We start from the raw sequence: 25,578 nt of genomic DNA, 5'->3' as shown, positions 1-25,578 counted from the left end.
ACTGTTTCTAAAAAAAGCCCTGGCTAAAACAGGGACATCTACTTTCCCCCCCTACATGTACATGTGTCTAAAATCAGAAATATGATTCTTTAATTACTGTCTTTAAACAAAATAAGTGCTTAGTTTTGGCGAAACAGGCACAGGTCATTTGAACCGTTGAATATGCTACACCCAGACACCCGTAGTGTACTACAAGACCACAAACTTTCATATGGACCCAGCCTCTTGTTTCCTTTTAAAACAACAGTAGATGAGGATCGATACCTTCCCCTCAATTAACTACACGTAAAAAGACGATAGCTTAGTTTCTTTCCTCAGTTGCAGTTTCCTGCAGTTTGTTCTTTGCAATGTCAGGATGGAAACGCCTCAGATTCCACCAGTCCGGAGCATTAAAACCATGGGAGAACCATAAATCTTCATTCTGTGCCGTGAACTGAAAAAGAAAAAGTCACTCAGGTTGGGTCATCTCTCTGGAGCTTCAGGCCTAGTCACGCCCAAAGGTCGTGGCCTCCTGATCATCTTATCATTCCTTAAACCGAATGCACGTGAACTCCTTCAAAAGTGTGACATGATTCACATCTGTATGCATGGTTAATAACTTTACATATCAAACTGTATAATTTCATTATGAAATCTACGGTTTACTTTTCCTATGGATTTCGTCTAACATTTCTGTATGTATTTAGAAGGTATATGTACAATAGCAGCATAAACACTTTTGGTAAACTGAATAAAACCAAACATATGCTTGAGACCATTTCATATTCACATATAAAACTATTCAAATGAACATTTGGTGGCCATAATGAAAATTTCCTTATTTTACGTAATTACACATATGTACAGTCTGTTGGAATTGTGGTGGTGCTTGGCACAGTGACTTGGCTGGCGGAGTGAGTTTTCCTTCGCCAGTTTCCAGCTGTATGAAGAACCGTGTTCGGAATTCAGAAGGTGCCCTCCTGTCTGTACTCTGTACTCCACGTGTCCAACGAGCTTCGAATAGCATTTTAATCATGTGTTCGTATCGCTTAAAAACTATTTACAGATCAATGGCCATGTCCGCCCCGTCCCTCCGGGTGTCATGAGGAGTCTGTGCAGGGCGAGGGGGGCGGAGGACAGAGGTGGAAGTAGCTGCGCTCGGTGGAGGGCGAAGGCGGACAGCTCTCCTCGGCTGACATGTATTGGCTGCGAGGTGTGGGGGGCGGGGGGTAAGGGTCCGAGTCTGAGTTCAGGTCCATGTAGTACTTGTTAGTCTTCCAACGGCTGGTGGTGTAGTCGCTGTCGCAAACGTCTGTGCTACAGGGTGTGGTGGGTGGGGCCATGCCTCGCATCATGTAGGGCCTGGGGGTCAAAGGTTTGAAATGAATCATCTAAAAATCACTTGTCACCGCATAAAAAAAAAAAAATGCATGGCCTGCATGAACATTCATTTGAACTGATGAAAGTGTGTAGAGTGTCTAGTGAAGCAGCGCTCACCTGTAAGAGCGGGTGGTGGAGGGGCTGTTGGAGGAATAGAACATCTCTGCATTGTAGAGAGAACGGTCTGTAGCTGGAGAGGGTGGGGGGTTGAGGATCTGAAATCAAAGAGAAATTAATAAAGGTATTATGGAGTGCACAGTCAGCACTATGAAGGGATCCTGAGGCCAGCGCCGCACTCATGCTAAATAGGCCACATGCGTTTTTAGTCCCAGGCTTTTCCCTTTAAGCATTATTGTTGTCACACAAAAAGAGACTGCCGTACCTGCGGATAGAAGGCACCCTTGGTGCTGGAGGAGCTGCTAGAGGACGCCCCAGTCACGTGGTTTCTGTCGTAGAGCGGGGCGCCGCTGCTGGTGCTGTCCATCAGGCTCACAGAGCTCATGATGGACTTCCCACATGAGATGCCTGTACGGAAAGAGAGATGATCCATTTTATTGTATGAAACTATCAGAATCTTGTCGTCTACCTTTTGCACTACAACAATTCCCACATACAGCTGGTATAAAGTGAGATTTAGTGGTAAATTAGTGGTTATTTTTTCTGGATGTGATATACATTTGCCTTTCATAGTCCACAATACAGTCGTTTGGATGAATGAATTAAACAATTTACAGATTGAAATGTGACTACAAATAATGATATATTTATGAATTCTTAGTCTATGCGATGGCTAATTTATAGATGGCTAAAATGAAGTCCACTACTGAAGATGTCCTGTGCTTGCTTGATGGCAATTTGAGTGACATAGAGGGCCTTGTAGAGACAGATGATGTGGAAGTGGAAGATCGGAATTGGACTCCCAATGCAGAGCATGATGATGAAAGCAAAGACTGTTATTGCCCAAAGTATGAAATACTATACAAAAAAAACAAAAAACATACTTGTAATATGGAATGCCCAAAGTATCAAAACAAAAAACATTTTTTTTTTTACATTTTGTTAAAAGGCCTAATAAAGATAAAAAAGTGTTCAGGCATTAAAGGGTTTGGAACATCAAAAGTGTAAAACTAAATTACTGGTATTACTTTACACAATTATGTGTGTGTGTTTGTAAATGTTTAGACATTAAATTACATTAAATGTTCAATTTTCAATAATATTTGTGGTTGGTCAGGTATGCAAATATGAAATTTAGTAATTTCAGAGGGACAAACTAAATTATCCGCTTCATTTATCACCAGCCAAACTGACCAGTAAGCTTTCATTTGAACCCATAGCTGTAAAGTACTGTTGCTGTTAATTTGGTGGTAAGCAGATAAGATTTCTGCATTTTGCCTGCTTAATCTTAGGAGGATTTGAACAAAATTATAACATTTGGATTTTTGTCCCTTCTGTAACTGAGAACAATGGCTATTCATAACTAATGACACTTGCAGGCACTGATGTAGTCAGTGAAAAATATATTTGTTTGCCCACAAAAAAATGATCATTTTAGAATTTCAGAATTTGGAATGTTAGGGTTAGTGAGAAAAAAAAATTCAAAACTAAGCAAAAATTTTTTTTTTTGCATTTTCATGAATGAAATAAGTATTTAATATCGTATCAATCAGCAAGATTTCTGTCTCCCAGTTGTAATTTATGCAGGTAAGGATCTGACATTGGGAGCTTCTCAACTCGTTACTGTATAAAAGACACTCGTCCACAGAAGCAACCAATCTATCCACTTGAAGGTTTGAGCTGCCAAACATCAGCCACAAAATATTAATGGCTTGAACAGAATCTGCAAAAAGGACTGGGCCAAAATCCCCTCTGAGATATGTGCAAACCTTGTGGTAACTACAAGAAACGTCTGACCCCAGTGATGCCAACAAATAAACCAACCAGAGACATTATAATGCATGACAATATAATGCATGTCTCATGTCAAAAAAAAAAAAAGTCAGGCCCTGTTTGGTGTGTCCTGCAGTTTGTATGTATTCAGTTAAAATGTATTTAATTCAACAAAAGATTGATGGATGAAATGATGGATGAAAGAGATAAGAAGAATCCAGGATGCTGACCTTTACCTGTGAAGGTGCCATGCTGCGAGTTGCTGGGGGCGATGAAGTTGAGCGGCACATGAGGTGTGCCACTGATGTACTCATGTGGGAAGGCGCCATTGTGGCCTTTATAACAGCGGCAGACCACACGTTGGCACACAAAGTACATGCCACCCATCACAAAGACAGACAGGATGATGCCGATGACAGGGCCGATGGTGCTCGGGGGAGCAGGGATGTGGTCCTGGGGTGGAGGAATTTCTGTTGGGAAACATGATTTGAGTGCCGGTTCCCAGTCAGAGGTGCTGCTTACTTCCTGTAAATGAATACTATTTTAATTTGTGTTTGTTACTCACCACCACAGTACAGCTCATCTGAGTTGTCGGTGCAGTCAGTGTAGGAGTCGCAGTGCTGTCTCTTCATGATACACTGGTTATTGCTGCAGCGGAACTGGTCAGGCAGGCAGATGGCTGGGGAAAGACAAGCACTTTAGTTAATATGTATATAAAATAATACTATATTAATAATATTAAGTGATTAGGATCTTTATAATTGTGATGAATATTAAATGGCTAAATAAAGGCATCTGAACAGTATTTTTGTCCAAAGTACCACAAATGCTGTAATCCTGGCAATCCTGTTTACACACCAACGTTGAAAGATGTCAATCTACATTGACATGCAGACCATTGCTCAATCTGCATGTGTGTGTTACCCTTACAGGGTCATTTGCATCAGGGACATTGGAGGTTTACAGTATGCTCAAAATGAACACAAGTGTGTGATCATCTTGACAGCTTAGCAAGTCCATTTTGGTCTCGTACTATGAATGTTTTCTATTAGCAGATGCATGGTTACTGTATTTGTTGATATGAATGTATTTGAGAACTGCAGAACGTGTGCATGCTCAGTACAGATGGACCGTGTGGGCAGTGTTGTTGTCTGCTGGTTGGTGTGGGTGGAGGACATACTCTCGCAGTCCTGCTCGTCTGAGTTGTCTGCGCAGTCGGGCTCGCCGTTGCAGCGCAGCTGGGCGCTGATGCACTGGCCCTTGTCGCACTGGAACTGCAGGGCAGAGCAGACGGGGCAGTTCTCCTCGTCACTGTTATCCTCGCACTCAGCAAAGCCATCGCAGCGCCATGCCATGGGAATGCAGTCAATGTCCCCGGTGGCACAGGTAAACTGGTCTGTGGAGCAGGTGGGTGGTTCTGGAAAGGAGGAAATGAGACCCTGGTCAGGACATGTAAACACAGTCCAGTGCAAGTAAAATTATACATGAAATGCCACTTGAGTTCAAGTACAAAAATGATCAAAAAGCAATTTGATTTATTGTGGTTTTAATGTCCTTTTATAATGTTTGTAACAGGGTTCTTGATTAAGCAGATATTTTGGGTGAAAGGACTTGGCAACTCTTGGCACAACAATCTTTTAACGGAATGGTCAAAGATATTGAATAAAGGGTAAAGAGTCAAAGCAGAGTTGCAAACCTGACCAAGTCAGAATTACCATATTAGGAACTGGTGTAAATTCAGAAGAAAGACTCACAAGTGTTTACCTGCTAAACGTAAAGCTTTGCCTGCTGCACTGAGCATGAGAGGAGGGTTACAAAATGCTTGCTGCATTTTGTTTCACTGGCCATCTTTATGACCGTCAGATTTTAATAGTGGAAATGAACTGTTAATATGGTTTATATTACATATGGGAGAAATGATAATATCAGTATCATATCAATGACCACCATGTCTACACGCTGTTGCACTGAGGAGGAGGAGCTCCACATGGACATATGCATGTTTTATAATAAATATGCTTATCCAATCAGTAAGAGAATAAGAAAAATAAAAATGAGCTGTTTCTGGAAAATAAGTTCTACTTTTTGATTAAAAAGGTCCCACCGAAAGAGTGGAACAGTTATACCACCATATAAAAACTGCATAATAAAGTGGAATAAAAAGTAGCCATTTGAATTTGAAATGTAGTGAGGTCTCCCCAAATGGAAATCCTCTAGTAACGTACAGATACATGGGAAAAAATGACATTTGCTTTGGTACTGTCCACCTTTGATTGTGGCATGATAAATAAATGGTATCACAATTCATCTGTCTTTGAAACGAAAAGGATCAATAAAACTCAATAAAAGTCTTGTCTAATGTGATTTCTGTAGAAGTAAAGTGATTGTCATTGCGATACACAGCAGCACACGGTGCACACGGTGAAATGTGTCCTCTGCATTTAACCCATCACCCTTAGTGAGCAGTGGGCACCACAGTGGCACCTTGCCAGATCGGGATTCGAACCGGCCACTTCCTTAACCGCTAGGCTACCACTGCCACATGTCTATTTCTGTATTACATATTGATGCAGCATGAAGTGGGTAACATATCTCTCATTACTAGCTTTACAAGGCAGGTGTGGCCTAGTGAGTAAGGAAGCAGTTTCATAGCCGAAAGGTTTCTGGTTCAAATCCCGAAACGCCAAGGTCGCCTTGAGCACACAGAGAAAGAGAATCAGGACAATGACAAACCTCCACAGGTCAGGAGATTCTGAAGCAGCACAAGGTGCATGGGGCACGAGCAGCGAGGTGTCCCGTCGCCTTTGGCAATGCAGATGTGGGAGCAGCCACCATTGTCATGAGAACAAGGGTGAGCAGCTGCATAAAAAAAGACAAAATGAATGAATTGAACAGGCATCCCAAATTACCTTGTTATTCCCTGTTTAACACGCAGGATCACAGGTCTGACAAGTTAACCACTCTACACTACATTTAGCTTTACTGTTTACTGTTGCTGCATCTCATACTGTATAGTTACAACACACATAATTATAATAAGGAAAAGGATGTAAAAATGAACTTTTATTATGAATATCATATTCAGCTCTACCCCTAGTGCAAGTAGGCTGCAACTGCTAATCATACCCACATCAACTAATGTCACTATTTCAGTTACTTTAGGATCTAAAATTGCATTATTCTGGCAGCAATCCTAGCAAAAGAGTCTGGCAAACGAGTCTAATAAAATTAATGGACATTTTTCAGGACCTGCAGATGAGATGTAGATCATGAACTGCTATTTTGAGTGAAAATGTAGCCACACACATGCTAATAATGATACAAAACAATAATAATAATGTATAAAGTATAACGTATATAATGTATAAATGTAAACATTACATATACACTCATCTGTGAGTCCCGATAAATGTCCTAACTCAAAAGTTGGACTGTACCAAACTCCTCCGGCTCAATGTTTTCCACCGCGTAGATGCTGGTCAGGTAGGTGATACGGCCCTGGATGCGCGTCCGCTTCTCTCCTGTCAGCTTGTCCACCTGCTCGATCATCTGTAGCTGTCTGTCAATCCAGTACAAGTGCTCTCCCAGTACTGTCAGGCCCATGGGCTGCAGAATGTTGGAGTCCTGAAGGACAATCCGATTGGCTCCTAGAGGGGCAGTCGCACCACATTTCAGACCGCGAGCACGTCGTACTCCCACAACAGACCCAGTCTTCCTGTCTAGTTCACGTATATATCAGATTGGAGAAAAGAAGAATGTTACCTGAGAGGTCGCTGCTCTCAATCCGCTTCAAGTCTGTGTCCACCCAGAACAGCTTGCCAAGCTTGTTGTCCAGTGCCAGGGCTACTGGCCGGATGAGGCTGGTGGTGAAAAGGGACTCCCTCTCAGTCCCATCCAGAGATGCGCCCTCAATTTTGGCTGAACGATCCTGCACTGTGGTGAAATACATGTACCTGTGGATGTTGATCGTGGAAAACAGAAATGTAAGCATTTATTAAAGCTATCACATCCCCCTGACAACAACAACAAAAAAGTTTTAATCAATATTTAATTCAGCATTTAACCTACACTGTTACATACTTAACATACATAAAATACAGACAAGATACAAATATCTAATTTCTTATTTGTTGGAGATGTGCACAATCTGGCAACATAGATTTCGGACAAAACACCCATAACATCACGTGATGCCTAATATAACCCACGGTATATTTTATGTGGACTAGACTTTACACCCCTAGTGGTAATCTTACCTACCATCCTCAGATGCACTCTAATAATGCCGCGACCACCACACCCTGGCAAAGATATCCCACATCTTCTAATTTACTGATTTCAAACATGTATTGCCGCGGTTTGTTCAGGCAAACAGTCATATTTCTGCTAAGGAAAATTTTGATATGTACGTCTTTCATGGGTTGAGAAAATTAATTTCACCACCGCACCATCTGTGCCGTCTATTTCTGTTCTGACAACAATCAGACACCGGCAGCCAATGTAATGCAGAGGATCTGCCAACTGGCAATAAAATACTAAAGTCTGATCACGGCAAGAGCTTGATCAGCCTCCAACTGGACGTATTCAACGTATCCTTTCTCTGCATTTTTAGCTTTCCACGACACACCCAATGTAAAGAAGCTGGAAATAGAAACTCACACGGAACGCAGGCCAACTAACAATGGGCGCGCACACAATTACAGAGCGGGCGGCCAAGCCCTGACCACAACTGACCACCGGCAAGAAGTGGCGCAGGACATGTGCAGGCCAGATGGAGAAGCTCCCTCTACCACGCAACGCCCCTGAAAGCCCGCAGTGGCGGGAGCAGTACTCCCTGCAGCTGGGGCGCAGGTGCTCCGCCCGCTCACCCTTTCTCAGCGTTGACCACAATGGCGCGGGGCTTGTTCACGTCGTCCCGGAGCACCACGCCCACAGCGCGGCCGTCCATGCGCTGGATGTTGATGGTGTTGCTTGTCTCGCAGGTCCAGTAGACGGTGCGGCTGAAGGGGTCCAGACTCAGGTCATGGGGCTGCTTGTCTGTGGACGGCTGGAGGGAGCTGGGAGCCACGGACACCACTGAAAACGACTGCAGGAAAAGGAGGAGAAGATTAGATGATGCGAGTGAATTATTCAAATTCAAATTTTATTTGTCACATACATAGTCATACACGGTATGATATGCAGTGAAATGCTTTTTGTGACTGCTACAGACCACAGTATTGCAAAAGTTGCAATTATACAATGAAGACCAACATGTAAATATTGCAAACATTACCATATATTACACTTTTACGTCTTTAACATAAAATATGTGTAACAGGTAGGGTGAAGGTGTGCAAATGAGTGAAAGACAATGTATAAGATAAAAAAAAAAGTAAAGTAAAAGTAAAAAGAGCAGAGATTGTGCAAAGATCCAGTGGTTAGTCACCCAAAGCAATCAGACATGGAGTGAAAGGGCGGCGACATCCCCTATGACGTTTTGTCCTGAATCCATATGTCTGTAAATCACTTGGTGCACAAAAATCAAAAAATGTATTCTCTACCTGAGTTCCGTCATCCCGTGCCCTACGGATGTTGCCACGTCCATCCACCCAGTACACAAAGTGATCAAGTGAGTCGTAGCTGATGGCGCGGACTGTGCGCTGGATGTGGATGGGGAGGATGATGTCGGGGCTCTGCTCCCCCAGCACCATGCGGCTGATGGAGCTCTTCTGGCTGAACAGCAGGAAGCTGGAAGGAGCTGGAGAACATAGGAAATCATTAAGACCTTATTTCAACCAACCAATCAGCACAGGGTGCTATTTCAGAAAAATGCACGTTTACAGATTTTGTTAGGTCCTTGTTCTTGGAAATAAATGCAGTTTAATCATTTCGAGGATTTGCTATCCTAAAACTGATGGATTTGAGATTGTGATCTGCACAATCAAGGCCTTCCTGCAATAATACAATTATCATTACTGATAACCAGGGTTCTGGGACCCCAAAACAACTTGATCTGTTATACAAACGACAGATTCACTAGGTTCAACTGAAGACCCCTCAGGTGGACGCCTGGTAATATGTCTGACCACCAGGGGTCCCATTTTTCACCAATTTGGAGCTGTACTGTGTAAAGCAGGACAGATTTTGGTGCTGCAATATTAATCCAGCAGTAACCTTGATGTCAGTCAATAATGTAACTGGAAAAAAGCTTGAACAAAAACTCATACTCTGGAGAACAATTGGCCTATTTTCTGCTCCAATAATAAAAAGATGATCGGCCCGTCTCAGTTCAGTTTGGAAGCCCATCGGTAAAAAAAAGAAAAGAAAAGAAATCGCTCAATACACCGGCAAAGTTGAAAGAAGTGGAAACGGCGAGGCCTGTTCTTACTCGAGACGTGTATCTCGTGCCCTATCAATAATTCAAGTCAAATGCGCTGATTAGGTGAAAGCTCAATCCTTTTCATTTCAAACCCTTCTAAAATCATTATATAATTGAGCCTCTTGTTGTTTTTCTGCTCATCTGTGCCGGAGTTATTAAAACAGGAGCGATTGCTCCCGCTATTTGGTAGGGGTTAAAAGGAATTTGTGTGTGGCATGAAATCAATTCCAAACTGTGAGAGGCGTTTTTGTGGTGCCTCTGCAGGCACAGATCAGAGAGAGAGGTACCGTGTAAGATGTGGAGAATTAAAGGTGCTACATCGCAGTGGATGTGCTTTTTTTTTGGCAACAAAATTGGCTACAGGTGGAACTTTTTAGAAAACAAATCCAGATTCAGAGGTTCAGGTGATTTAAAATAAGGACATATTCATAGAAAATTAGGACAAAACTAATTCAACTAGTTCTTTTGTTAACGTGTATATTCTTGTTTATTGTTCCGTTTATAATTTTGAACATTACTATTGAGATTCAGTAATGCAAAGATGTTTTTTAATTTAATTCTGTAAACATTTTTGAAAAACATGAAATTTCTACCTGTTTTTGCTTGCTTTGATTATTGTTTCAAATTGAGAACCCGAACCCTAATTCAGAAATATCATGACATAATTTATTTATCATATCGCAATAACATATAGCAAAAGTGACCCGAATAATCACAATATGACCTTTTTTGTCAAATCATATAGCCCCAATGGATACAATAATAACCCGAGCCTGTATATTTAAGACCAGATTAGAACCAGTGAATGAATTTTTCCCTCCACTCCAGCCCCAGCACTTACAGGTGCAGTTGCGTCCGTTGGCGTCCAGCGTGTAGTGCGATGCGCAGCGGCACTGGTAGCCGGAGGGTGAAGCCAGGCAGAGGTGGGCGCACTGGCCGTTACCCTGGGAACATTCGTTCGAGCCATCCTGCCTTGACGAATGGAAGACCAGGATGTCCATCACGTACTCCAGCTGTCCCTGAACCAGCGTGCGGTTCAGGCCGCTGCGCTTGTCGGCTCGCTCAATGCTCCGCAGGTTCCAGTCCGTCCAGTAAATGAAGTCGCTGTACTGTGTTAGGCCAAATGGGTGGGGCAGGTCATCAGCCACTATCTCCCTCTGCTGGCCTGGAGGCGGAACAGCAAAGGAGCTTTTCTTATATCCGCAAATTATGACATGGCTATTACAACGTTTTCACAAAAGTGCTGGCGTACCTTGCATGTTAGTGGATTCGATCATACAGGTGTCCAGGTCGGTCCAGTAGATCCTCTGATCAAGATAGTCGATGGTGAGGCCATTGGCGCGTCCTACCTTGTCCACCAGTGTCTTGATGTTGCTGCCGTCCATATGCGCCCTCGCAATACGAGGGCGTCCACCCCACTCGGTCCAGTACATATACCTGCATGCAAGACCGTGTCCCAAATCAGCTCAATGTCCCAAATCTACACAATGACACCATCACATTTCTAAATGACATGTGTGTGCATATAGTAATTCAGTTGTTAGAAAGAACTGATGCATAGGAAACCATATACATTATGTGTGGCAGTAGAAGCCTAGTGATTTAGACACTCGTCTATGAACCAGAAGACCAGAAAGTCACAGGTTCAAACCCCAGTTATTGAACAAGACACTTAACCCTGAGTGTCTCCAGGGGAACTGTCCCTGTGACCACTGACTGTAAGTCGCTCTGGATAAGGGTGTGTGATAAATGCTGTGCATGTAAATATAAATCCTGTTTCATCTTTAATGGGATTAAACTAAAAATTAACTATGGTAAATTATGGTAGCATAATCAGATTACAGATCCTATAGCAAATTGCCATGCAAGCACTGGCCACCCCTAAACCCACTCACCCCTTTGCTGGGTCCAAGGCGAGCGAGCGAGGGTTGTCCAGGTCCTTGCATATCAGGACCTGCCGGTATTGGCCATCAAGGCGGGCCACCTCAATGCGGTTGGTGCCAGTGTCAGCCCAGTAGACATTATGGCCCATCCAATCCACAGCCATACCCTCAGGGTAGTCCAGACCAAACTCGATAACGTGCTCCACTGAGGAGCCATTCAGGAAGGCCCTGCTGATGGTCTGACAGGAGAGAATTCATAAAAAAAAAATGATCATGTGTCTGGATCCAGTCTGAAATGGGAAACTCTGGGTCCGGACCGGAGATTTGTGTTCATCCTATGTTTCCTTGATTCTTGATTGTTTTCAACTGTGTATGCATGTTTAAAGCGGCTAATGAAGCCCCCCCCCCACAATGACAATCACTTCACATTCACTTCAAAAGGGGACAAAAGTGACTTTAAAAGTTGCATGGTTGTTGATGGGGGGGATTTTCACACACAACCATCTGTAGGGTTTACAGAAAAAATTGCCAGTCTTTGTGGTCAAACTCATTACCACATTGTGCACCTAATAAAGTGGCCAGAGAGTGTATAAGTATTGCGATGCTTATTTGGCTGAAATCACGATGCCCGTTGGACGGATGCCCAGGTGGACGCAGTGTACCTTTGTGCTGACATCGGTCCAGTAGATGCGGTTCTCAGACACATCGAAGTCCAGGGCCGACGCCTCCTTTACCCCGGTGAGGGGGATGGGCACGTCGTTGCTGTTAGTGCCCAGGGAGATGCTGCGGATGTCGGCCCGGTTGGTGAACAGCAGGAAGGCCTCGGGCACCACGCAGGTGCGCAGGTCGCTCAGCAGCTCCAGCCCCATGGGGCAGGCACAGCGTAGGCCCTGCGGCCGGTGGAAGCAGAGGTGGCTACATCCTCCATTAGCCTCCGCACAGCCATTCGTACCTGCCCAGAAGATGGGGGATGTGTTAAAGCAAGTTTCTGGCAGCTTCGACTTCGACTAAATCGTCTAGAACGCTGCCGCCGGTCTGCTGACCAACACCCGGACGTGTAACCACATCACGCCTGTCCTGTATTCTCTACACTGGCATCCAGTTTAATTCCTTTTTAACCTTTATTGTGTTAGCGCTATAACTGGCCTTGCTCTGCCCTATTCAAGCAACAAGTTGCATCTAACATTTATACACTTAATGTCGCGCAATGAACACCTAACTCTGGAATGGAATACGGAACTGGAGCACCCTGTCGGGTCATCAGGTCATCCGTGTTCTGGTCCGGAGTTTCATATTGTTTCATGATGTCACACTCATTCCCGGTTGTGTACCCCTGGTGTTCCTTGTATAAATATAGTCGCAGTGTGTTTGTGTACCCTGTCCTGGATCCATTACGATGTGTAAATGCATTCTGTTTTTCCAGCTCTGTCCTGCCATCCTGACAAGAAGAATAAATAAATACAACAGATTTGGTTTTGGTCATGAAACTGCCAGAAAGATAAAAGAATGTGTTTTTTTTTCATTTCCATTCCTTCCCGTAATAATTGACACATCCAAATGCATGTAGTCTGGATATCATCACCTTCAATGGGTTAACAGCCACGCCCGCAAATCCATACTCTCCCCAGAGAGTATCAAAACTCACAAGAGAAATAGCCTAATGGCCAAAAGGGCCTAAAGCAGACCACAGTGTCCTGTATGAGGTCCTGACAGAGGACCAGGCGTCTTCGTCGTCCATGCTTTTCGTTTACATCTTACCGTATGTCTCAGTCACTTTAGTGGCCTTGAGCCCCATGAGATCAGGCAGCTGGTCAATAATGATCTCGCGCACCGCCTCGGTCTTGTGCACACGCTCGATGCTGCGCCGCTGCCAGTCCGTCCAGTAGATGTGGTCCCCCAGGAGAGTGAAGCCGAAAATATGCGGCAGCTTATCCTCCAGCAGGGTCACGCGGTTGGTGCCATCCACGTTGATCACCTGGAACAGAAGGTTTGGCTGCAGTTACCCATCGAAAGCCTTTCATTGGGGTTTGAGCTGAAACGCAATAATTACGTTGAACCGGTAACGTAACATTAATAGGTTGCTGGAGCGATTATGTTTCATGTTTCTTTTTTCAGGCATACAACCAGCTACATGTACAGCTGTCAATACACAACGCATTTCAGATAGAATGACAGACAACAGTTCATTACTAGAAACTAAAGAGAATATGACCTGGATTTATGTGAGGATAATGGCATCAGCATAAACAATCCAGTTGAGGCCACGGAAATTATAACCCTCCATTAAAATCCCAAAGCAACACCATTCAGCAGCAGCTGGTCATGTGACTTTGTGAAAATAGATTTATAAGGTTGTGGTCAGTGATGATTGTCTTCACCCATCCTGGTGGATCGTGGTCCTGAGATGCAGTTACTGAGATCAGACGATACTCGGACGATCCACACTGCAGTGGCCATACAGAATTCCAGTCACAAGGATTCCAGTGTAAAGTGATTCAGGGAGTGGTGCCAACAACAGCAGCAAGGACGCCGGCGAGGGCAGCAAGAGAGAGAAGAACGTTTTCGGTTTCTGTACAGGCTGTAATTACCGTCTTTCGGTCTGATCCACGCTTTACTATAACAGGAAAATCTGCTTCTGGAAATAGCAGAGAAGTTTCTGGTGGTGCACTGGTGATTGCTGCAGTAAATATTTGAATGTCAAGCATGGCATTTTTTTTTTTACAAGAGGACTGATGGGGTAGCCATCTTACTCTCCACTCGTTCGCTCGGTCTCCTGCTACTTCTGCAAATACAAATGCCGCGAACATTAGCTCGTCACAGACCAGTTCTCCCATTACAAAAGCCCTGTGGGGCGCATTAGGTCACCTGTACAGAAAAGCCCATTGCTGCAGCAACTGATGATGATGATGATGATTTCATGTATGAGGCGAGAGGCTGGATTCATGAGCTGTATTGTTTTGTGTGGAGGGGCACTTAAAGCAAAGACTTCCTGCACGACCGTCCACCCAACCTACACTGCTTCCTGTATGGTGGGCGGTGGTGGGGTGCTTCTGTTCTCCCGCGTTCTGGCAATTTCACTTCCTAACACTACTCACTTCTTAACTACTTCCTTTACCAGTGACTTCATATATGAGCCAGAAACTGGGACGCCACATATTCACTTCAAGTGGAACTGCCCTTTTCTTGGATTTTGATCCAACATGTTTTTATTGTTCAATGAAACAAATACAATATAGACATATAAGTATGTGAGAGTAACAATGTAGATGGATAAATATGTGACAATTTAACAATAAACAATAAGGGGCGCTGAAGTATGTAGCATTAATAATTTCCAAGTGTCCCCAGGTCCTGCTCCCATGCTGCTTTTAGTTCTGTAAAGAGGGGTATTTCAAACCCGTTAGCCTTTAATAAATAATTGATATTAAACCCTTATGCATTGGGTGTAGCCTAAGTAATGAGTGTGTAACAGCAGACTATGGCACATCCAGCTAGGGCTGCACAATTAATCAAATTTTAATCACGATTTTGGCTGCCAAAATTAAATTAACATGATCGTTGGTAATTTTTACATTTCAATAACCAACCACCAGGGGGTGAACAAATGCATAGACTGAATGGCAACCTGAAATTGTGACAGAGTGAGATGGTCCCTCATTTGGGGTTGAAAAAGTTTTCAACCCTAATAGATATATACACCATAGATATATATACACTAGACGCATTCAGCCTCATCATGCATCAATACCGGCATCATATTTGGATGGAATTTCAAGCTCGTTCAATCATGTTTCTCGAAGTATAGGAGCAAAAATGCTGAAGTCTTGCACCGCCACGGTTCTCATATCGAGCGAACGAAGAATCAATGCATTACATTTCACAAGTATGTTTCCCCAGCCCAACCCCATAGGAATGATACATCTTCTGTTCTGAAGCCTTTAAATATTGCAATTAGTTCATTGTCTACAGATCTTGACAAATCTATACAAAATGCCTCTGTTTGGACCTGCGCCAACCCCCCCCCCCCCCCCCCCCCCCCCCTCTCTCTCTCTCTCATATATATATATATATATATATATATATATATATATATATATATATATATATATATATAGAGAGAGAGAGAGAGAGAGAGAGAGAGAGAGAGAGGGAGAGAGAGAATGTGAAAGCCTTGTTTGTTTAAAATAATAAGTGCAATAAAAATTTGTTTTACCTAAATTAATGATTAAATCTTGATTAATAATCATGATTACAACACTGATAAAAAGGAATCGGGATTATCATTTTGGCCACAATCATGCAGCCCAACATCCAGAATTCTAGTTAACTTAGATGAGGAAGTGTCATATCTGTAAAGACCTGACAAAGTGAGTGTTTGAAAGGTTAAACTTCACAGAGAGCTGAGCAAAGGATGCTGGTATCAATGAAAATGTTTCTTTTTGTCAGTTCTGTCAGTCATTTTACCTATATTGAAGAATGAACCACTTTTTTAAAAAAAAAACATACAATAATAAAAGTAAATGGACAGTATTAACAGAGCAAAAAAAGGAGGAAAAATCGAAAATCCATGGCTCTGGAATTGTCACCCAGAGCCACTGTAAATGAAAGTAAAAAAAAAGTGCAGCAGACAGACTGACTGACTGACACGGCTGCAGCTGGGAGAGATCGCTGTCTGTCTGTGCCCAGCTGCTCCGAAGAACTTGCAATAGGGTCGGAGGGACGTCACATGGCTGTTTCCACAGCAGAAGACGCAAGCATGGATACTGGAACTGGTGACACTTCTGACAGCTTGACATTTTCCACACGGGCACTCATGGTGCTGAAGATAGCTGGCGGACTCTTCGCGGGCTTTAGACTCGGCTCAGTTGGGCATTTCTGGAGCAGCTTCGACTTCACCTCTTTGCCAAATAATTTCCGTAAACTCCACAGTTTCAAATAACGCCATCCAATCACCAAAGTACCAACACTCTTAAGTTTTGACCTTCACTGCATGCATTTCTGACATGACGATCTGTACACATTACTCTAGTTTTAGGGTATTACCATTATTACAGGGCTATTTTGGTCTGTTTTGCATTACTGCCATCCACACATCAAGGCACATTCCAACTTCATCACACGATGCTTTGAAGGACACCTAGGAAGGACAACCCCATTGGTATATCCCAGGAAACAGACATGGGTGCTGTGTTTTGGTCTCAATGGTAAATACAGATTCTTTTATCTGTTATTTGTGTAACTTTTCTTCATGCTAAAGAATTGGTTGGTTATTAAATCCAGTGCAACGGTAGTTTTGTCCATCACAGAGCATAGTAGAACTGTGCTTCTACTTGTGCGATGAATGTGTGAACTTTCGTCACCTCTGATGAATTGTGATTTCACGTCTATGAACAGGGGCTTAGAAAACAGAAGGGGGCCACACCCCCACAAATCAATCACCCCATTCTGATAAGGGGACAACAGAAACTATGTTGACAGTGGGTGTAATGATCTTGTTATTTATATGCATTGGGGTGTGTGAGTGTGTGTTTGTGTCTCTCTCTCTCTCTCTCTGTGTGTGAGAGTGAGTGTGTACATGCATTTGGGCTACATACATACAAAACTCACAATTATTTTATATGCATGCACCCTTAAATTTATATTTATATAGGGTGGTAGTAGCCTAGTTTGTAACACACTCACCTATGAACCAGAAGACCCAGGTCCAAACCCCACTCACTACCATTGCTTCCCTGAGTGTCTCCGGGGGGGTCTGTCCCTGTCACTACTGATTGTAAGTCGCTCTGGATAAGGGCGTCTGGTAAATGTCATAAATGTATATTTATACAGAATGCATAATAAATGCTAGAATTCCCAAAACCATACAGGCTATGTTTCATTAGTGTTGGCAATGAAGCACCACTAATTAGCACCAATCAGAACTGAGGATAAGATATGAAGTGTATCCTGGATTCTTTTGAAGAACTCTAGAATTCCCAGGTTCCAGGTAAGGGCAGATCAAGGTTTGTAAAATCAGAATATGATATTTACATGAACAACCACACAACCAAACCAGATACTACTGTCACTACTGTGCTTAAAATGGTTCTGCCTGGACTGGACATTCTTTAAACCAGGTCTGTAAGGTAGAAGAAATTAATAAAGTAGTCACGTGTGAGTGTTTATTGGTATACTTTTCTGTGTACTGTAGGTTTACAGCACTCGGGGGAGTTCAAATTAGCTGTATTGTAATTTCAGCTGCATGCATATTAGACATTTCTCTGAAATGTAACATTTCAACAAAATAACATACTGACATAATATTAAATTCATATTAGTGTTGCCACAGAAAAAGAAGATAAAATGGTAATACGGTAGCAGGTTTACGGGTTGTTTTGTTGCCATGGTAACCAGAGTCACACAGAAAGAGGAATGTGTGTGAATGCCACCCCCCCCCATCCTGCCTGAGCTGCCACCCATAAACAAACCAATGTCAACATCCTGCAGGAGTGTAAACCGCTGGTGCTGAACGTGCAGAGCAATGAAATGAGAGCTTCGCAATTTAATATGCACCGCGCCAGCAGCTGTAAACATGGCTGCTGCATCATCTCGATAAGGTGAATGCAACATTAGTCTAGTGCCCCTGCTGGCAGACTCCAGAACTGTCTCTAGCTTTGTTTGATACTTACTCACCTGTGCACTTCCCACATAGTTACGCTGCTAGTCAAAGTTTGGATGCACCTGCGCTCTGGTAGTTATGGAGACTAAGATGGAGCCATTTTGAAGAATCCAATGCAAGAAACATATTTAGTATTTGTTATATCAGGAGAAAATGAAGTATTTTTGATGAATCAGTTTTTTCAGAGTCGCCTCTTTTTACCTTCATGACTGATTTGTTCACCATTGTCATCATCAAAATCTGCTTCATGAGATGCTGATTAACATGAGTGAATGATAAGAAAGTGTTCAGCGTGAACCTTCAGGACTGTTGGAAACAGTCACCGTGGTGGAGAGAAGACAAGAGTGTGAAATGCTGCCATCCCGTCCATACTTGGGGAGACTCAAATGTTCAACTTTTTTTGTTTGTTTATTGCATAACGCCACGTTTTATTTCATTGTCCTGTCTCTTCAATATTGTTCTATAATGTCAAGAAATGCTACACCTATAAATGAGTAGGTGTTGTAGGCATTGACTGGTAGTGTATGTCTTTTTTCCTAAAAGTGAAGTGATTGTCACATGATACACAGCAGCACAGCACACAATGCACACAGTGAAATTTGCCCCCTGAATTTAACCCATCACCCTGAGTGAGCAGTGGGCAGCCATGACAGGCGCCCGGGGAGCAGTGTGTGGGGACGGTGCTTTGCTCAATGGCCCCTCAGTGGCACCTTGGCGGCTCGGAACTCGAACCGGCAACCTTCTGATTACAGGGCCGCTTCCTTAACCGCTAGGCCACCACTGCCCCAAATTCCTCATATTCAAGACTTTTTCTAACGAGCCAAAGAAAGTTAGGGTCCATAACACAATAGCTATTTGACATATTTACGTATATGCAACTGGTTCCTAATGATGTTCATACTTTAAGAACCCAGAGGACTGAATGATACCTTCGCAATTTGAATACATGAATACTGTGACTAATGTTATCACACTGATGTCTGCTCCTGCTGCAGAGAAGTCGATCTCAGTTCTGGAGGATTTAAACCCTCTTCAGTCAAAACGCCTGCCTACATCTTTTCCCTTTGTCCTCCATTTACATGTCAGTGGACGTCACAAACGTGACCTTGCAGTAGACATCTTGGGACCATGCCCAGTATCAAGACAAACATGCATGATTATTACTTTAATTCAGACTTCTGAATTCTGCTTTGTGAACTAGTGAATCTGCTGAACACTGTGCACTATGACTATTATCATTGGAAAAATGTATTGATTATTGATGTATGAAAAAGACATAGTTCTCAGGACACCAGGGTCCTAAAAGATGGAAAACAGGAACACAGACACACACACACAGAAGAGTTTCTCCTGTTTCACCTCTCACATAAGCATGTGCTCGCAGCGGGTTTGGAGTCTGGAGACGATCATTCACAATAAATCTGACGCAGCTGTCTACAACAGCGAGGTCTGGACGGCCAGAACGCGGCTCTGTCTCACGCAAACACTCGACAGGCCAGACGGGGGGAGAAAAAAGTAAAGTGCACAGGTGGGAGGGGGAGATGAAAGCGGCCACGGAGAAACGCGAAGGAACGCTCGGGCCGAAAGAAGACAGTTGCATCCCGTCCCCTGTAAAATTCTGACGCAGCATGGTCCTCTCCTTTCGGGAACATATGGGACGCATTGTGGCGTGGCAGACGCCATCTCGACAGCTGCTGGCGACTCTTCACCGCAAAGCGCTGCTGGGTACAGACGGGTAGCAGCAGCATGATCATGTTAATAAGCCACAAAACATCAGCAGAACAGGAGCTGGAAGCTGCTGTCCCCATTCCAAAGCCCATCCCGCCATCCCCGGCGCGAGCGGCTCTGGTCCGTCTCTCCACGCCGCTCTGGACACGCCCGTGCCATGGCAGCTCCGCCATACAGGGCTCGTTCAGGGCCAGAGAAGGTGGAAAAACTGACTGGTATTCCCCACGGGAAAGAGAGTTGCACCACCAATCCTCACTCGCATCAAAGCAAGAAAAAAAGGAAAGATTTTTGGACATTAATCATTCTTAAAAAAATCACAAAACAAAAGGGTTTTATAAAAGCTTTGATTTGAAAATTGTCAAACTGTATTTACTTATTTACTTTTTTAATTCAATGCTGTTCAGAATGTATTTTATTCTATTTGTTCTGTACAAAAAAAGCCCCTTAATTGCATTACGTTGAATGTATTACGTAGTGATCTCCAAGAAAATTGAGGTGAAGAGAAGATGTTTCCACTCCAATGTGTTTTTTCTACAATCTCTTTAGATATGAACAACATTTCTGAAGTCAGATATCACGTGAATGAATAATAGAGACAAATAAAATGTTTTAACCAATGAAATTCTTTTTTGTGTAATTGTGTATTTCATTTGTTTAATTATATTAATTATATTTATATTTGTTTTTGTTTGGCCAGACTACTGTGGGCTGTGATGACCTGAGTGGGAAAACCGAGTGGGGCTTGTCTTTCTTCCCATGCCTTATATTTAAACTCAATCTGTGATAATTTTCAGAACTTGAAAAATTATATTTAAAACTATTAAAACAAATCAACAATAGAATTCTATTTTGTTTTTAAATCAACAACTCAAAGACTCACAGGCGTGTGTGTGTGTGTGTGTGTTCCCCTCTCCCTTGACAAGCAAAAGCTGGCCTCCGAGTCGTCACGGACTTCAAACTTCATCCCCGTTCTGCGAGGAGTTTATTTGGCTCCGCCTCGGCCCCCTTGGCTCTGACAGGCCTTGAATGAGTAGCTAACGCAGAGACAAAGGAGGCCGTCATTTGCATGGCTAATGTTTCAGAGCGAGGGTGGGGGGGGGTGGGGGGGGGGGGGGGGGGGGGTGGGGGGGTAAATAAATAAATAAAAGTCCCGCACAAATCAAGTTTCACGGATCACGTCGGCCACAATGTGTCGGAATGGCTGAAAAAGCGCTTACGGCAGCGGGGACTTGAGGGGAAACATTATTGATCCTTTTCGCCCCTTTCTCTCGCCGCTCCTGTGATCCCGCCCGCTGTGAAAGCCTCTTTTTAACTGCATGGCTTTTCATTGTCACGGCGGAACACTGTGTGCAGAGGCAGAGCACGCACACGCACACACACACACACACACACACACACCCCGGAGCAATGGAAGGGTGGAGAGTGATGGAAATTTTTGCCCTGAAAACAACTGAATTAAAAAGAATCAAATAAAATAAAAGAAAGAAAAAAAGGACAAGAAGGGGCAGATGCTGCATTTAAACGGAATGAAAAGGGCGGTGGGCTGATGAGTTATCTTCTGTCCTTCTGTCCTGTGGGGGCTGGGGGGGCGGAGTCTGTGGGAGTTTCTGTCGGCAACTTCAGAAGGCCGCGGGGGGGGGGGGGGGGCCAGTTGCGGGGCTTTTGGGGGGTCAAACTCGCTCAAAAAGGGGGAAAAAAGGGTGAAGTAAAAAAGCCCACAATTCCCATACTGTTTGAGGAGATGGAAAAAGAAACCTTCCAATGGCGGCTGCCAATAACGCAGACCTTCCTTTCAGACGCGTGGGGCCGGAGATGAAAGACGCTTCTGGAGCGAATTCCAAAGCCGTAACCTTCTGCTGCACAGAGAGAAATGCCGCCGCATACAGTGGGGGGAGGAATAGACCAAAAAAAGAAAATGAAATTAGGTTTCAGATCTTCAGGCGTCACCTGCTGAAAACGTGCCTCTTTTTTCATGACTTTTCAGATCTGCTGTGGGTGGAACCTGTTGAAAATGCAAAAGAGGCCCTTTTACGGACATCCCATTAATATTAATAAATGTACATACATGGTAAGGAATGTGCTACTTTTAAACCAAAGCCAGCTTCGGACTTACTCTGAGGCGGCCAATAAGAGACCCAGTCCAAGGGGGAAGGGCTTAAGACTGCAGAAAAATAAACAATAGAAACGTCCTCGGCCCCCCAAAAGCAAATCAGTTCGCAAATTGAAAAGGAAAAAGGGGGGTGGGGGGTCTTTTCAGATGAACCCTGTCACCAGCAGAGATTGGGGGGGGGCGTAAAACCTCCAGGCCTCCATTTACATCCAGTCAGGCATGGAGCGGACACGCCACAAAGCACTTTTCCAAGATATAGACTCGCGAATAAATCGCTCACATACACAAACTAATTAGAACGCGAGCACCAGTGAATCTGTTGGCAGCCTTATTTCTCCGGGAAGGGTAGGCAGCGGCTGTCCAAGTGGCCCTTCTGAGGTCATTAGTGAAACCGTGTTCCTGAGGGGGGGCAGGGAGACGTACGTTTAAAAAAAAAAAAAAAAAAAAGCAAGGGAGTAAGAAGATAGGCGGTTTAATGAGTAAGAACTGAATCTTTTGGGGCAATTAGCACTTTAAAGAGTTTTCGGTCCCTTTCACGCCCTGAGTGGTGCCCGAAGAATGGTCCGAGAAGCCCCATTAAGGCCACTTAAAAACCTTTGCAGCGCGAGATTATGTTTGTGTGTATTATTTGCCTGCCATTATGCACCAGGGGCCAGGGGTCACCTAAAAGTGCATGAATGCATACCCCATCATCCAGAAGTCCGAAATGGTCCCAACCACCAGAATTAATGACGTTTTTATAGATCGCACCGCATTCATAACACTGCGTTGGACCAACACTGTACATTCCACACGTCATGTGCATTCTGTGTTGTGTTCAGATTCGGGATCTACTACGCGTTGCATTGTGTTGCTGGAGAGACACAAACCGCTGGAACCACATATTTGGCCAGCAGACCAGATTCTGATCTGCGGCTGGATTAGAGCCACACAGCCTCTCTACTCACAGCCTAAAATTAGTGCCGACCGTACGTATATGGTGTCACCTTCACACATCCTCGGATCAACACGTCTCTGTAATCTGACAGCGGGTGTGTGCAGGAGACAGCGCTGGTGCAAGAGACGAGCCCCACAGGAGGAAAGGGTATTTCCACGGCGACTGACAAGGGACTCGCTGGCATTGTGCGCAGAGTAAATAATGAGGTGTGCCCAAGACTTCTCCGGTTACACACACACTCGGTAGGTCATGTGAGCGGCAGTTGTAACGCTAGACAGACGTCTTGCCCAGGGAAGCGGAAGCCCATCTGGTAAGGCTCTCCTGCCCTGTTGACGGTGTAGGCTTTCAGCACGGAACACAAGGCAAAGGCAGATGGCCGTCTTTGTTCGTGAAAACCCAGGGACAGGTAGGGGAATAATACCACTCCACTTCCTGGTTCCCGGGGAACCTCCGTCGGTGTGAGCAAACGTCGATTCACATTCGCCGGGTCCCTCGAGCAGAACTGATCGGCACCAGTGGAAAACAGGGGCGGCGTATGTGAGGTGTTAACCCCACACCAGAGCCCAAATGAGTGGGAACCTCAAAAGCCACCGACAGGAAATGTAGGAGGCCTGCTGCAGGTGTTACGTAACAGTCACATTCCTCCGTGGCACACAGTGCTCCAGAAATCCCGAAAAGCTCTGTTCTTTCTTCCCCCCCAAAGGTTTTTATTAACCTGTCATTCGAAATTTCGTAGTTGTACTAGTGTTGTAGTCAAGACCGCCTAAACCGAGACAATGATATTGCCGAGACAGGAGGGTCCCAAGACTGAGACCAAGACCAAGCCTGGTCAAGACCAAGACCGAAACCAGCTAGGGCTTGAATCGACAATTGAAAGTGTTAAATTTCTAAAATTCGTTAAAATTCTAATTCATGTTTCTCATTTAAAAATCTCCCAGATTTGTCATAGTTATGAGGCCTGATGGAAAATAATATTTCCTATAACCATTTTATCAGACCTTGGTTGCCGGTTCTAATCCCGATCCGCCGAGGTGCCACTGAGCAAAGCACCGTCTCCACACACTGCTCCCCGGGCGCCTGTCATGGCTGCCCACTGCTCACCAAGGGTGATGGTTAGAAGCAGAGGACACATTTTGTTGTGTCATCTTGTGCTATGCTGTGTATCACAATGACAATCACTTCACTTTCAAAGACAGGGGATTCTAATCAGCCGGACTCATTTTTGCAGATACTGAAATATAACTGCTGCTCACAGACTTTGGTTGTGTTTTTGACTTCATCCAGGAACTATTATAAGGTCCGGGGAAAATGTATGGTTATGGATGGATGTTCACAAAGTGCAGAGAAAACTGCCTTAAAGAAAATGAGAAGTTTGAATCATATGAGCAGAGTTGGATTCTGAGGGGTCAGATTTAGAAATATTAAATAACTGTCCTAAACTTGCACCCACAGACCGTGGTACAGAAAATTGTTATATCCCAAACCGCCATCGTGCTACTGATCAACCGTCCCCACACACTGCTCCCTGGGCGCCTGTCATGGCTGCCCACTGCTCACTAAGGTGATGCAGGGTTAAATGCAGAGGACACATTTCGTTGCATCACCATGTGCTGTGCTGCAGTGTTTCACAATCACTTCACTTTTACTAACTTGTGCTACATTTCATGCTATTTAAGGGGCTCTTGTAGTAGTGATCTAGCTATTCTTCATCTGATCTATTTTCTTCATAGTCAATGATCTTGTAATTAGTTATCTTACTTTTCATGGTGCTTTCTCTCCAGATGCCTGGTGAATGTAGACGTTGTCGCAGCTGTCTCGAACCGGGTGGTTTGACAAAATCGGCAAACAGCCAGACGCAAAAAATGAATTTGCCGATGCCCATGGTGCCACCCTGGACCACAACTGAGTCTACAGTTTTTTATGGACATTTCTTTGCGGACTTTGCCATGATGCAATGTGTACGTGTGAGGACTTCGTGTGCTGGCAGTCCATTGAGAAAAAGTGCACAATGTATACAACGTTTTTAAAATAGAGGCATCTCACTGGTTGCATTTGACTGAAGGCACATAATAAATGATACTGTTCTGTGAGGGTTTTCCCATCAAGACCACTATGTCCGAGACCAAGACAAGACTGAGACCATGAAAATAATAATCAAAACACACTGGCCAAAATACAAGATTAATCTAACCAACAAAAAAAATGTTGCAATCCTTTCATTCTGGATTAATGGCAGGTCATTTTACAATTGGGCTTCAGATGCCCCTCCTAATAATTTCCTGATATACGGTCCCCACAATGGCAGGGAACATGTCCTTTCTGTCAGGGTTTCTCAGAGTACCGCTGACATAAAATACAGTAGTGTATCACACAGAAAGCAAGTTTCTATCTAATTTGAATATTATTTATTATTACTAAGAAAGGTTTTTATGAAAAAACAGCTGTGAATATTAACAATAATCTCAGAGGCTACACTACAGATATGAAAGTGAAAGTTATCAAGATGGGATTTTATGATAAATACACCACAGGAATGGTAAACAAATGTAAACACCCCACTTAGGTTATGAATGTTGTAATGCTACTTAAATTTCTTAATTATTCAAGAACTAGTCGTATTAGATGAGAATGTCTACCCAGATGACGTTGACT

General features: G+C 43.8%; 1 protein-coding gene across 3 annotated transcripts in view; it reads right to left on the bottom strand.

Moving 5' to 3' along the window:
• Positions 1-620: 620 nt before the first annotated feature.
• The window catches only part of lrp5 (low density lipoprotein receptor-related protein 5), a 42,687-nt gene continuing 17,729 nt past the window's right edge, over positions 621-25,578 (bottom strand). For 2 of the 3 annotated variants that reach the window (XM_028986269.1, XM_028986270.1), the window contains exons 9-24: positions 13,252-13,468; positions 12,156-12,445; positions 11,506-11,732; positions 10,863-11,047; positions 10,452-10,775; positions 8,793-8,989; positions 8,118-8,335; positions 7,012-7,202; positions 6,687-6,896; positions 5,983-6,108; positions 4,430-4,666; positions 3,815-3,928; positions 3,480-3,719; positions 1,742-1,884; positions 1,477-1,574; positions 621-1,341 (exon numbers count right to left, since the gene is read on the bottom strand). In XM_028986269.1, coding sequence (XP_028842102.1) covers positions 1,080-1,341; positions 1,477-1,574; positions 1,742-1,884; positions 3,480-3,719; positions 3,815-3,928; positions 4,430-4,666; positions 5,983-6,108; positions 6,687-6,896; positions 7,012-7,202; positions 8,118-8,335; positions 8,793-8,989; positions 10,452-10,775; positions 10,863-11,047; positions 11,506-11,732; positions 12,156-12,445; positions 13,252-13,468 — 3,279 coding nt within the window. In that variant the 3' untranslated portion in view covers positions 621-1,079. The remainder of the gene's footprint in view (positions 1,342-1,476; positions 1,575-1,741; positions 1,885-3,479; positions 3,720-3,814; positions 3,929-4,429; positions 4,667-5,982; positions 6,109-6,686; positions 6,897-7,011; positions 7,203-8,117; positions 8,336-8,792; positions 8,990-10,451; positions 10,776-10,862; positions 11,048-11,505; positions 11,733-12,155; positions 12,446-13,251; positions 13,469-25,578) is intronic. The other variant, XM_028986271.1, reaches the window with a different exon arrangement.

The sequence above is a fragment of the Denticeps clupeoides genome, chromosome 7 (assembly GCF_900700375.1).
Source record: "Denticeps clupeoides chromosome 7, fDenClu1.1, whole genome shotgun sequence".
Lineage (NCBI taxonomy): Eukaryota > Metazoa > Chordata > Actinopteri > Clupeiformes > Denticipitidae > Denticeps > Denticeps clupeoides.
The sequence above is the reverse complement of the archived record's forward strand: the minus strand, read 5'-3'. Positions and strand labels throughout refer to the sequence as shown.